This window comes from Capsicum annuum, chromosome 2 (assembly GCF_002878395.1).
Source record: "Capsicum annuum cultivar UCD-10X-F1 chromosome 2, UCD10Xv1.1, whole genome shotgun sequence".
In the NCBI taxonomy this organism is placed as follows: Eukaryota; Viridiplantae; Streptophyta; class Magnoliopsida; order Solanales; family Solanaceae; genus Capsicum; species Capsicum annuum.
Genome location: NC_061112.1, coordinates 122,695,769 through 122,707,527, shown reverse-complemented (window position 1 = coordinate 122,707,527; position 11,759 = coordinate 122,695,769). Strand labels below are relative to the sequence as shown.

At 31.3% G+C, this 11,759-nt stretch overlaps 1 protein-coding gene across 2 annotated transcripts; it reads right to left on the bottom strand.

Moving 5' to 3' along the window:
* Positions 1–2,677: 2,677 nt before the first annotated feature.
* On the bottom strand, positions 2,678–4,636 carry LOC107853626 (GDSL esterase/lipase At1g29670). Of its 2 annotated transcripts, none has more exons than XM_016698604.2 (5): positions 4,301–4,636; positions 3,771–3,892; positions 3,404–3,649; positions 3,057–3,312; positions 2,678–2,948 (listed from the first exon to the last, which is right to left on the bottom strand). In XM_016698604.2, the coding sequence occupies exons 1-5, from the start codon at positions 4,533–4,535 to the stop codon at positions 2,728–2,730; spliced, it is 1,080 nt and encodes a 359-aa protein (XP_016554090.2). In that variant the 5' UTR covers positions 4,536–4,636; the 3' UTR covers positions 2,678–2,727. The 2 variants fall into 2 exon arrangements, with proteins under 2 accessions (XP_016554090.2, XP_047262748.1); XM_047406792.1 differs by having other exon boundaries at positions 2,855–2,948; positions 3,044–3,312.
* Positions 4,637–11,759: the final 7,123 nt, after the last annotated feature.

The following is an 11,759-nucleotide window of genomic DNA, read 5'->3' as shown; positions in this document are numbered from 1 at the left end:
TTTTTCACGCTTCTCTCTCTCTCTATCTATCCCCTCGCTCTCGCTCTCTATAACTTTCTTTTTGGTATCACTGTATATGTATAACTAATATATAAGCATGTCAGTCCATATTGACTTAGGATAGCCCTTCTATTTTAGAATTTTATTAAATTAAGCTTGTTAATAGTGTATAAAATTTTACTTCTAATTGTTTACTTATAATTTTATATAAAATATTTAATATTGAAAAAGTAATGAAATTTTGAAAAATGCATCTTTCACCAATTGAATTAAATTTACCTCTAAAATGTAATTTTTCAGAATTACAATTATCCTTCCATCAACATCACAATTATATTATGTGATATTTAAGTAAATATTGTAATTATGCACACATAATCTTTATTTATTGGTTCACATGAAGCTATTAAATTATTTTTTCTGAAAATAACAAGACTTATTTATTAAACTTCTCCCCATTCCTTTAATAATGTATCTTTATATACTTTTTAATATTTAATTTATTAAAAAATATTATTCAAGATTTTTTTATTAGTTTTAATTATATTAGACATAAGAGCCCGTGCTTGCACGAATCCAACAAATGCGACCTTTTTATCATACATAAAAATTTTGGAGAGTCAATCAAATTTTTTGTATGCTTTTTAAATATTTTAAATTACTGATTATAATGATATATAATACTTTTTTTTTCAGATTTTAGAAAGTATATATTACTTTTCACACTAATAAAATCTGAAGAGACAACCAAGTATTTTAATATAATTTTAAGATTCTTATATGATTTTTAAATATTTTAGATTGTTAATTATTGTGATTTATAATACTTTTACATAACTATGCTACTCTCTCTGTCCGAATTTATGTGACACTAATGAAATTAAGAGAGTCAATCGAATTTCTTATATACAGTTTTTATATATTTTTAGTTGTTAATTATTGTAATTTATTGTACTTGCTACTAATTAATTGTCAAATAATCTATGTTACTGTCTCTGTCTTATGTAATTGTGATAGTATTTAGAAAGTAATCAAATCTTTTATATCGCATTAGATATTTTAAATTATTAATTATTGTGATTTATGATATATTTTATGTCATTTTTCAATAATATGTTACTTTGTCTATCACAATTTATGTAGCACTAATTATCTTGAGAGCCAATCAAATTTTTATATATTTTTTAATATTTTAAATCGTTAAATATTATAATTCAAAGTAATTTTGTATAATTTTTAAGTACATATTAAATAAAAAATAAAATAAATAAATTAAAACGGAGGAAATAAAAGATTACAAAGAAGAGGCAGCGCTGTGGTGAAAGCAGCACAACCTCCATCTGATTCCCACCGCTCTTCTATATAATGAGTGAAAATTGTTTACACCCCTCAATTTTGTGTTTGAAATCAAATGACACTTTCAACTTTGAACATTAACCATTCTCCTCTCTTTTCCTATTTGATTTTTTAAAATATCTACTTTACCCTTGTATTTACATCAACATTTATATATATATATATATTTTTTTTTAAAAAGCTTCTTTATAAACACAAGTTTTATTTTAAATAAAAAAAAAGTGAGAAATATTAATTGATTATATAAGTTAATGAGGCTTTATAATGAAATAGATTAGTATAATAACTAAAAATAATTTTATTATAAATCAAAATTCTAAGATTTATTTATATGTAAAAATAATAGATAATTACAATCTTATAAATATATTTCAATGCAGGTAATACAAAAACAATAAATACCCAAGGGTATACCGAAAACAATCCCTCTACCTCCAGAGGTATTTATAAGGTTTGCGTACACTAACATTTCGAGACCTCACTTAAGGAATTTCACTCGGTATGATATTGTTATAGAGGTATATTTATAACAAATCAAATTATTTGTTAATTAATTTTGAATTATAATTTAGAGAATGTTTCATTATTGAAAACCAAAACTCATTTATTTATATAGACATTAAAGAATAAAAGAGAATTGAAACATGCATTTATATACATACATACTTAATATATATAATATAGAAATTTTGTATGATGAAAAATAATATTAAATTTTTTGATTAATTTACAGAAAAATTACATTAGCAAAGTTGAGATGTAAACGATTTTCACTCCTATATAATAAAAAAGAAATATAATGAACTTTTGAAGGTGTTACTAATTTGGAGGTTGATTGCAAGTATCTCCGTCTAGAATCAATTTATAACATAATATTATTTTAACACAAAATCTTTTATGTGTATCAGTTTTTTGCATAGAAAACCATCAGCGCATCTATGAATCTAGTTTACGTTCAGTTTCTACTGATTTCATAACTCTTGTTATAATTTTTCAAGGACAAAAAAAAAGATACATACATAGATGCCAGGGCAATTAGGTGTTGTAAGTAGCAAGAGAAATATATACTACCAATGTATTGATTTTGTTCTTATAGATTAATTAATAGCAATTATATCTAGCTAACGTCATCTGAACAGTATTAAATATTAATGCACAACAATTATCAAACACTTGTCAAACTTATATAATTTGCGAGTATAGATTTAACTTTGGCATTTTCAAGTTTCAATACAGGCAAACTCATAACAAAATTATTCCTTAAAAAGTGGAAAATACAACATTTTATCAAAGAAAATAAATTAAAAGAAAACACTAAAGATCACATTAAACATTTATGATCACATCTTAGAGAAGACACTTGATTTGTCATCAAAGTTGAGCTAGACGACTAATATCAAAAGGGTATGCGTCAGATGATTGAGCTCTATATGATCTTCTTCCAATAATTATATTTGCAGCTTCAGTTGGATGAAATGCATCCCAAAATAGATATTCATTTCTATTTGGGCATGGTTTTAGGAAAGGAAGATACGTAATCAGGCCCTTGTTCCTTCCTACTCCACAACATCCAGCATTCGTCACTCTGAATCCTGAAATGAATAATAAGACTCAAATAATTAGACAATTTATATAGAAATATCCACAATAGCTTGAAAGTAAAATATATAGTCGAGGTTGTTCAGACAGCTATAGGTTACCAAAGGCAGAGGAATTTTCAATTAGGTGTTGGAAAATTCCATAAGCATCAATGTAGCTGAAATTTGCATCAGGTGTATTTCCATTCATGTTATCAACAAGTGCCTTGAGTTTGTTGTTGTATAACTGGATTGGTTCATTGATTTTTTGTACACAAGTTCTCCCATCTGGGCTGTATTGGGCCAATGCATTTGGGCTGCACCCTATCGGGCCCACTCCAATCAAAGCAAACCTCCTTGCTCCAATGTCGTACAAAATCTATATAACATACAATTCTTAGGGTGTGGTCGGTCTGAAATATGTTTTCCTATTTTCTCACGATAGTTTGCTAAAAATTTTGAAAAATTACCTTTAGTTGCTCAGTATATTGTTGAATAAGAACATCAGCATATTGCTCAGGAGTGAATTGTTTGCTAGTGGAGTAAGAAAGAGGGATGAAATAATTATTGAGATAATCATTGCTTCCCATTCCAATTGAGTAAATACACTTCTTAAGATAATCAGCAGCTGCATTTTCATTTCCTAATATTTGCACCACTTGTTGCACTGTGTTCCTGTAATTATTTACCTGACCACTAAAGGGAATCCTTGCTCCCTATCAAAATTTCATTAAAAAGAACAACTTTGAATTAATTAAACCGAAAAAAGAATTTAAAACAAACAAATAAATTACATCATAATTTATTTATTTTTTAAAAAACAATTTAATGAAGTACAAGTTGTCTGCCACTTTCTTCTCTAATTCCAGCTGCAGCAGAAGCATAATTGACACCTCTGAGGATGTCTCTGCCCTTAGCAGATGCATACGGTGGAATATTATCGAGCCCCAGCTGCTCCGCTGTAAATTATAACACATAAATTAATAAAGAAAATAGTTATGATTTAAATTATATCTTATTATAGTATAGGTAACAAATGCAATACACATTTGGATAAATCCTAAACACAAATTTGTAAACTGTAACAAGTTTTCCTCGTTTAAAACGGTGCAACTATATATTTTCAAGAATTTTGTACCAAATCAAGACTAGACGTTTGACATGTATAAAGTAGTAAATTAAATTCACGTACTACGTGCATGTGCAATCGATCATGCTCTCGAAATTCAACTATAGGGAAATTTTCAATAAAACTTTTCTAGAAACAATTATATATGCATCAAGCTGATTGAAAAGTTCGTTAACTCTATTTAAATTATGAATCCGCCCTACAAATTAACAAAGAAATTCAGGAGATGGTGTCTTACCAATGACATCAACTGTAATTTTTCCATTGGAAAACCTGCCAGTCGGTCCACCAGGAAAATCAATACCATAAGGCAAATAGTTAGCCCTAGCCAATGACTGAATATTGTTGTTATTCCCATTATCCACCAAAGAATCACCAAATATAAAATAACAAGGCACTTGCTGTGCATTTGCCCCATAAAAACTCATGAACCCTAAAACTACCAATTGCACCACCAATATCCATCCCCTCATTGATATTTGAGATCCCTTAGCTTTAGAACTAGGCTAAGTAGTGGAAATGAATTATGAGACGTTGTGGGATGAAAAGAATTGAAAATGAATTGAGTGTATATAGATGTTGATGGTGATCAATATATAAAGACAAGTATAAAAAGATAGAGAAAATAGACCACCGATTTTTTTTTTAATTTTTATTTCGAGATATGTCTGATAGAAGTATAAATTTTACAGATGAGAAGTTGATTACCTCATATGAACTAATTAAAGTTCATGTTTGTTCATGCATGCACAGCTAGCTAATGGCTGTGTGTATTTAATTACTCAAGGGTACTAATGCTAAAGATGTCATCATCCCGATTTATATATAGTACATATTAATGATATAGCCATATAGGGATCATGTCAATATTATTCATAAACACCTCAAATGGTTAATGGTCTATTAAGTAAGTAGTGTCTTTTCCCCTATTCTTTATAAAGCTTATTCTGAATCTTGCTTCAGTTGATTTGGTGCATTGTTTTCCTGATCAATATATAGGTGGGAGTTGATGAATTAAGTTCAAATAGCTAGTAGAGCTTATATTAACAAACTTATTAAGTTTAATCCTAGAGGAAAAACTATATACAGTTGTAGAACCAGCCGATTGATCAATTTGCCTTCACGCCTATTATTCCTCCTCAATCATTTTAACCCTCAACATCTAAGTATGCTTCAAGGTTTCAACTTCTTGGTGATGATAGTAACTCATAGTCTCATAGTAACTCTTTTTATATAAAAAAAAATATCTCGTGCTTATTAATGTTATAACTATTTTAAGCAAAAAAAAAAAGGTTATACCTACAAAATGTGAGAATTCTTTAGATAGAGTAGTATGTTGTGTTGTATCGTTTGTTAATTAAATATGATGTTTGTTTTGATTGTTGCTTAAATTTTATTGTATCATGTCGTCAAATCCATCTTTAGGTAAATGAGAAAAGTCCCATTTTGTACAACAACCAATTTGATGTGGTAGCATTGTTACCTTATTTTATTTCTCATTTTGTCTTTACTTATTAGTTAATAATAATCTTATTCTATCATTTATTCTATGTTTTTATAGTAGCTCTATCCCGTACGATACTTTTCTTGTAGGTTTGTCCTCAAGATGTGTGACATAATGTAACAAGGAAAAATGATACAATCTCTCGAAACGTTGTATTTATTAAAATAATATAATATAATACAATACAATACAATACAATACGATACATTATGAAACAACACGTAAAAACTATCCGAACAGTGTGGAAAAGGTAAGCCTATGCTACTCATAGGATTTGAACTCTTCATCTCAATTGAGAAAGGAATTGAACCCGTAAATGGTCATGTATGGAGGAGAAGACTCTCGGTGAGCTTCAAATTGCATCTCTATATTATATTGCATTTTGCAACTATAGTAATTTATACACAGGGTGAAGTAACAATAATTTTTTTTGCTTACATGTTGATTGTTGTCTGCATTACTAGCCAAATGTACAATAAAATATATTGTGCTAATTACATATTAAATGCATTATTGTATTTATATTAGTACTAATATACAATAGTTATGCATTCGTCGATCATTATCTTTATGGGCGTCTATAACAACAATATACATAATGTAATTTTACAAATGAGTTATTTTAGGAAGCATAGTGTGTATGAGACCCTACTTCTACCTTCAGCTAAAAAAATAAAGGCAATCTACTGCACTAAAATTTTTGCTATGTGGTGAGTCAGTGGCGAAGCCAGAATTTTCATTAAGGGGGTTTGGAAAAAAATAGGCATGCTAATAGAGTTGGCAAATGAACGAGTCAGACTATACATGTACAAGTCGGATCATATATGAGTGAGCTTTGATTTGTTTGAACTTTTTTTCAGATAATCTATAGCGAGATTAACGAATTAAAGTAATGAATGGACTATTCGAAAATTCAATGATTTGTATCAAAATTAAATATTTATGTTAAAAAGCTTATGTTAAGAATTCGTACCCTACTAATTATCTTATTTTCACCTAACTGTTGCCTATTGATAGAACGGGTTGCCTGACGTATTCCACGGAAGCAGTAAAACAAAAAGTAAAGAACACAGTGGATTTTTACGTGGAAAGCACCAGCTCAAAAGGTGTAAAAAACCACGACCTGCACCTGTACAGGATTTAACCTCAACTTCAGTAAATAACTCTGAGCCTCAACAACGACTGATTACAAAACTCTTGTAACCAACAAATAGGAATTATAAACTCTAATCCCTATAATTCCACAACTAGGAATTATAAACTCTAACTCCTAACTACACACACCTCCCAAGGTATGCGTTGCCAAAGTCTCTGAGTTTTTCCAACTCGAAGACTAGCTCCTAGTTCAGTTTATAACACACTGAAACTAATATTACATCAATAGTTCAAACACAATGAACAACTCTAAAAAACAACGCTAAAACTCTTAGCTGAATTCTATACTGAGGACCAGGTTCTTCAACGTGTTTCTTCAGTGATTGAGTAGCACTTCGTAAAGTCAATCTGTCGATTGTGCTTTTCTGCTTTTTAAGTGTGTGAATTATTCTGACTGCTGCATCTTCTATTTAAGCACAGCTCTCCAAAGAGTCATTCTTTATTTCAAGCTCCTCCTCTAATCAAAACTCTCATTGCATAGAGTTTTACTTCAAGTGAGACTCCTTCAATTCCAACTCTTGTCTCCTTGGTGTTGTAGTCAAATTTCAATTCTTTAAATCATCACATATTAATTTATCAGAATCTTTCTCCTCCCACACATAGGACTCTTCAAGATATACTCAGAAGTGAAACTCCTTCTTTACGTAGGACTCTTTTTTCAACTCAACTTGCTTTCCCTTATTATCAAGTGTTTGAATCAAATTCAACTTGTTCTATTCCCCATGTGATCAATAAGTTGAAGTTTCCAGTTGCATTGAATTAACTCATATCAACTTGTTTCATTCATATTGTCATTCATCAAAATTTCAAGGTTTCAACAAATTCCCCCTTTTTGATGATGACAAACCTCTTGTCTTTGTACATCCAAATATCTTCACCTGTAGGCACTAAAGTATAAAACACTAGAATGAAACAAGTTAGTCAATGGCTTATAAACATTACACAATCCTTTTATCTTTCCCCTTTTGGTATCATCGAAAAACCATTTCAATGCAATAATATACTAGCCAAAGTGATTTGTTATGCTATTCATGGCCACTGGGGCTATCACCAAAACAACCAGACAAAGACTTTAACCAACCTAGTAATGTATTAAAGAGAGCAAAAATATGAATCAATTTTGCAAAGATAACTATTCCATTTAACTGACAAAGCATGTTCCATATTAAACCTAAGCTAGTACTGAACAAAGCAAAACAATTGAGCATTAAAAAAAATACGAAATAAAAGTAGGACATACCTAAGGATACAAATAGTGGGGAGTTAATGAGGAAGGTGGAACAGGTGATATCAACTGTGTCAATTGATGAATGACTTTAATATTTTCATCCCTCTATCAATCAAGGTCAAGCTTCAAAGTCATGATCCTAGTCTTAAAGACCTCTTATTCCAATTCATGATTGTCTTATGCAGTTTCTAATTTAAAAATTTTTTCTCAAATGAGTCTTAGCCCTCCTTATTGAAATAGGTAGAGCAACATGATTCATCTGTTCAAGAACATCTATATATTTTATTTTATAAGTCAAACCTGATTTAGGACTGAGAAGCCCAAAAAAAATTATCAATTAGGAACTAAAAGGGAAAACATGTCCCTTTCATTCTTCAGAAACATATGTTGCATGTGATTGATGATCAAGCTTGGAAAATCCATGGTACACAACTGATATTTTGGTTGATTTGATTGAGAAAATAGAAGAAATTTCTGATATAGAATTAACACACTTGTGCACACCCATTTGGAGAGAATCAAAGAAAGTTTGATCAATAATTCATTAGCTTTATTAGACAATGAGAGGATGAAGTGTGTGAAATTGAACAGGTGCGCTCAACTATTTCAACTTAGACAGCCTATGCTTATGTCAGTGTAGAACATACCTAATAAGAAGAACTTTGTGGTCGTAATTGCTTGCTTGTACCTATTTTTCTGCACAATCTAATACAAAATTAGATTAGAAAAGTCAAAAATCTTGACTTGGGACACACATCTAAATATGCAAGATTGAATAGAATAACTTTTTAGCTAATAAAATTAAAAACAAAAATAATTATTCTAGTCAATCATTGAGGGGAGTTCATGCAATTTTAATCATCCCCAAGTCTAACCTATTCCTTTCAAAATGCTTTCTACTTAGTGCCTTTGGTGCTTCTCCAGTCAATTAAGTAACCCACATAGTCAATATTTTTGTATCCCCCAAGAGTGAAATTACTTTCTTTTGGATATCATAGTCTCAAGCCATTGATTCCCATGAGATATCTCAAGATTCTTTTGACAACACCAATTTTTATGAACTACTAACAAAATTATCAGCAACTTGCGTTGGTTTTATTGATGCATCTATTTCTTTATTTGTTGTTCCCCCTGTCAATATGCCCTCAATCTGTACAACAGTTGAACCAGGTGGTACAACATGTTCCTGTGCATGCTCATCAGTTTCACAGTCATCCTCTTTTCTCATTTTTTTTTAAATCTCCCTTGCTTCCCCCTTACACGAGCACAACAAATTTGGCCATCTTTCAAATGATTCATTCCCCCTTTAAATGTGGTGAGTGAAAGAAACTTTATTTTCTTCTAGTCTTATGTCTTGAGCAAACTTTATTTATGCACAAATTTTGCTTGTCTCCTTTCACTCTCACCTGTAAAATAAATTAGGGGTTAAATTTAGGCACCCAAACAAGTTTGGATCCTTTCTTATGAGTAAATGGATGAATCAAATTTCTTCTAGCCCATGCAGGCAACAGGTTACGTGACCCATTTCTCTGACCAGTTTTAGTTATCCTTTTCTTGGTCTTAGATAGTTTATTTGCCAGATTTAGACTGCTGGATCTATTTTTGGCAGCAACTGGACATTTAGTGGTTGGATGTCCAAGATTTCCACAAATATAGCACAAGTCTTGATAAACATCAAGACTTTTGTGAAAACCCAACCCAACTTTTTCACTGTGATATCTTTCACTCAACTTATGAATAATTCTTGAGGAAATTGTCCACCTGTTTTCTCTTTCAAGGTCAAGTTTTAGTTTAGAGACTTCTTGACTCAGTTTATTCACCATTTTTGTTGCATTATTGCACTCTTCTTTGTACTTGACCAATTCAAGTTCAACTTTTTTTTGTTCTTTACTATCGGTGTTTTTTCTTTTTTCAGAGAGTGTCAATTTTAGAACTTCATACTTAAGATCATTATTTGAAGAATCTAGTTACTCAAACTGTTTCTTGAGAGATCAGTTTTCCTGTTCAACAGTGTTCTTGCAAGCTTCTAAATCAATAAAATCAAATTTGATTCTTGCAAGACTAGTGAATAGCTCATCCCTATCAGAAGTTGATTCTTGGAAGTCATTAATTAGTGCACTCATCAAGGAAATAAGTTTTGTTTTAGAAAATAAATGCAACTTTTCTTTAAGTTCAAGTATACTTACCTCAAAAGCATCATCTTCTTCCTCCAAGTCTGAATCTCCAAGAGCCATGAGTGCTGCTTCATCAACTTCATCATCATCTAAGTCAAATCCCCAAGCTGCTACCATTTTAGTTTCATCAATTTCCATTTCATAAGTTCTTAAATTCCCCACTAATTCATCCAGGGTCATACCTGCAAGATCCTTATTTGCTTCACTGATTGCAGTCAGCTTAACATTCTACTTTGATTTTGGTAATACCCTCAGTACCTTATCGACTTGTTCTTCTTTAGATATAACTATTCCTAAGGAGGTCAACTCATTTGTTAAGGCAGTAAGCCTTGTCAACATCTCATGCAAGGTTTTATTCTCCTTCATCTTAAATGCCTCATACTCAGTGAAGAGAAGAGAAATTTTGATTTTCTTTCTTGAGATGTACCTTCATGAGCATTTACTAGAGCATCCCAATTGCTTAGCAGTGGTGCATGTTGATACCTTGTTGTATTCAACAGGTCCTAATCCACAAACCAAAATGTTTTTGGCCTTAGCATTTTTCTTTAATGCCAATAAGTCATCAGGAGTGAATTCACTTCTTACTTTCTTGACATGTTTTCCATCTTCAAGCTTTATTGGAATAGTATGACCATCAGTGATACTATCCCATAACTCGTAGTCTTCTCCTTGAATAAATGTTTCCATCCTAGCTTTCCACCAAATGAAGTGAGAACCATCAAAGAGTGGAGGTCTAATAGTGGATTGACCTTCACTGTGATCAGTAAGTGCTGCGAAATTCATCATATTGATCTTTGTCTTAGGTGCTAGCCCTTTTTAAGACAACGTCGTTCTGATACCACTTGTTAAGAATTCGTACCCTACTGATTATCTTATTTTCGTCTAACTGTTGCCTATTGATGGAACGGGTTGCTTGACGTGTTCCACGGAAGCAGTAAAACAGAAAGTAAAGAACATAGTGGATTTTTACGTGGAAAATACCAGCTCAAAAGGAGTAAAAAGCCACGACCTGCACCTCTACAGGATTTAACCCCAACTTCAGTAAATAACTCTGAGCCTCAACAACGACTAATTATAAAACTCTTGTAACCAACAAATAGGAATTATAAACTCTAATCCCTATAACTCCACAACTAGGAATTATAAACTCTAATTCCTAACTACACACACACCTCCCAAGGTATGCGTTGCCAAAGTCTCTGAGTTTTCCCAACTCGAAGACTAGCTCCTAGTTCAGTTTATAACACACTGAAATTGATATTACATCAATAGTTCAAACACAATGAACAACTCTAAAAAAACGCTAAAACTCTTATCTGGATTCTGTACTGAGGACCAGGTTCTTCAAGGTGTTTCTTCAGTGATTGAGTAGCACTTCATAAAGTCAATCTGTCGATTGTGCTTTTCTACTTTTTAAGTGTGAATTATTCTGACTGCTGCATCTTCTATTTAAGCACATCTCTCCAAAGAGTCATTCTTTATTTCAAGCTCCTCCTCTAATCAAAACTCTTATTGCATAGAGTTTTACTTCAAGTGAGACTCCTTCTTCAATTCCAACTCTTGTCTCCTTGGTGTTGTAGACGAATTTCAATTCTTTAAATCAGCACATATTAATTTATCAGAATCTTTCTCCTCC

Excerpts from the sequence above, each read along its gene's own strand:
- LOC107853626 (XM_016698604.2), bottom strand. The coding sequence starts at position 4,535 with ATGAGGGGATGGATATTGGTGGTGCAATTGGTAGTTTTAGGGTTCATG. Across the intron at positions 3,650-3,770 it reads AAGAAAGTGGCAGACAACTT|GGAGCAAGGATTCCCTTTAG; the intron begins GTACTTCATTAA and ends AAATTTTGATAG. Across the intron at positions 2,949-3,056 it reads TGAAAATTCCTCTGCCTTTG|GATTCAGAGTGACGAATGCT; the intron begins GTAACCTATAGC and ends TATTCATTTCAG.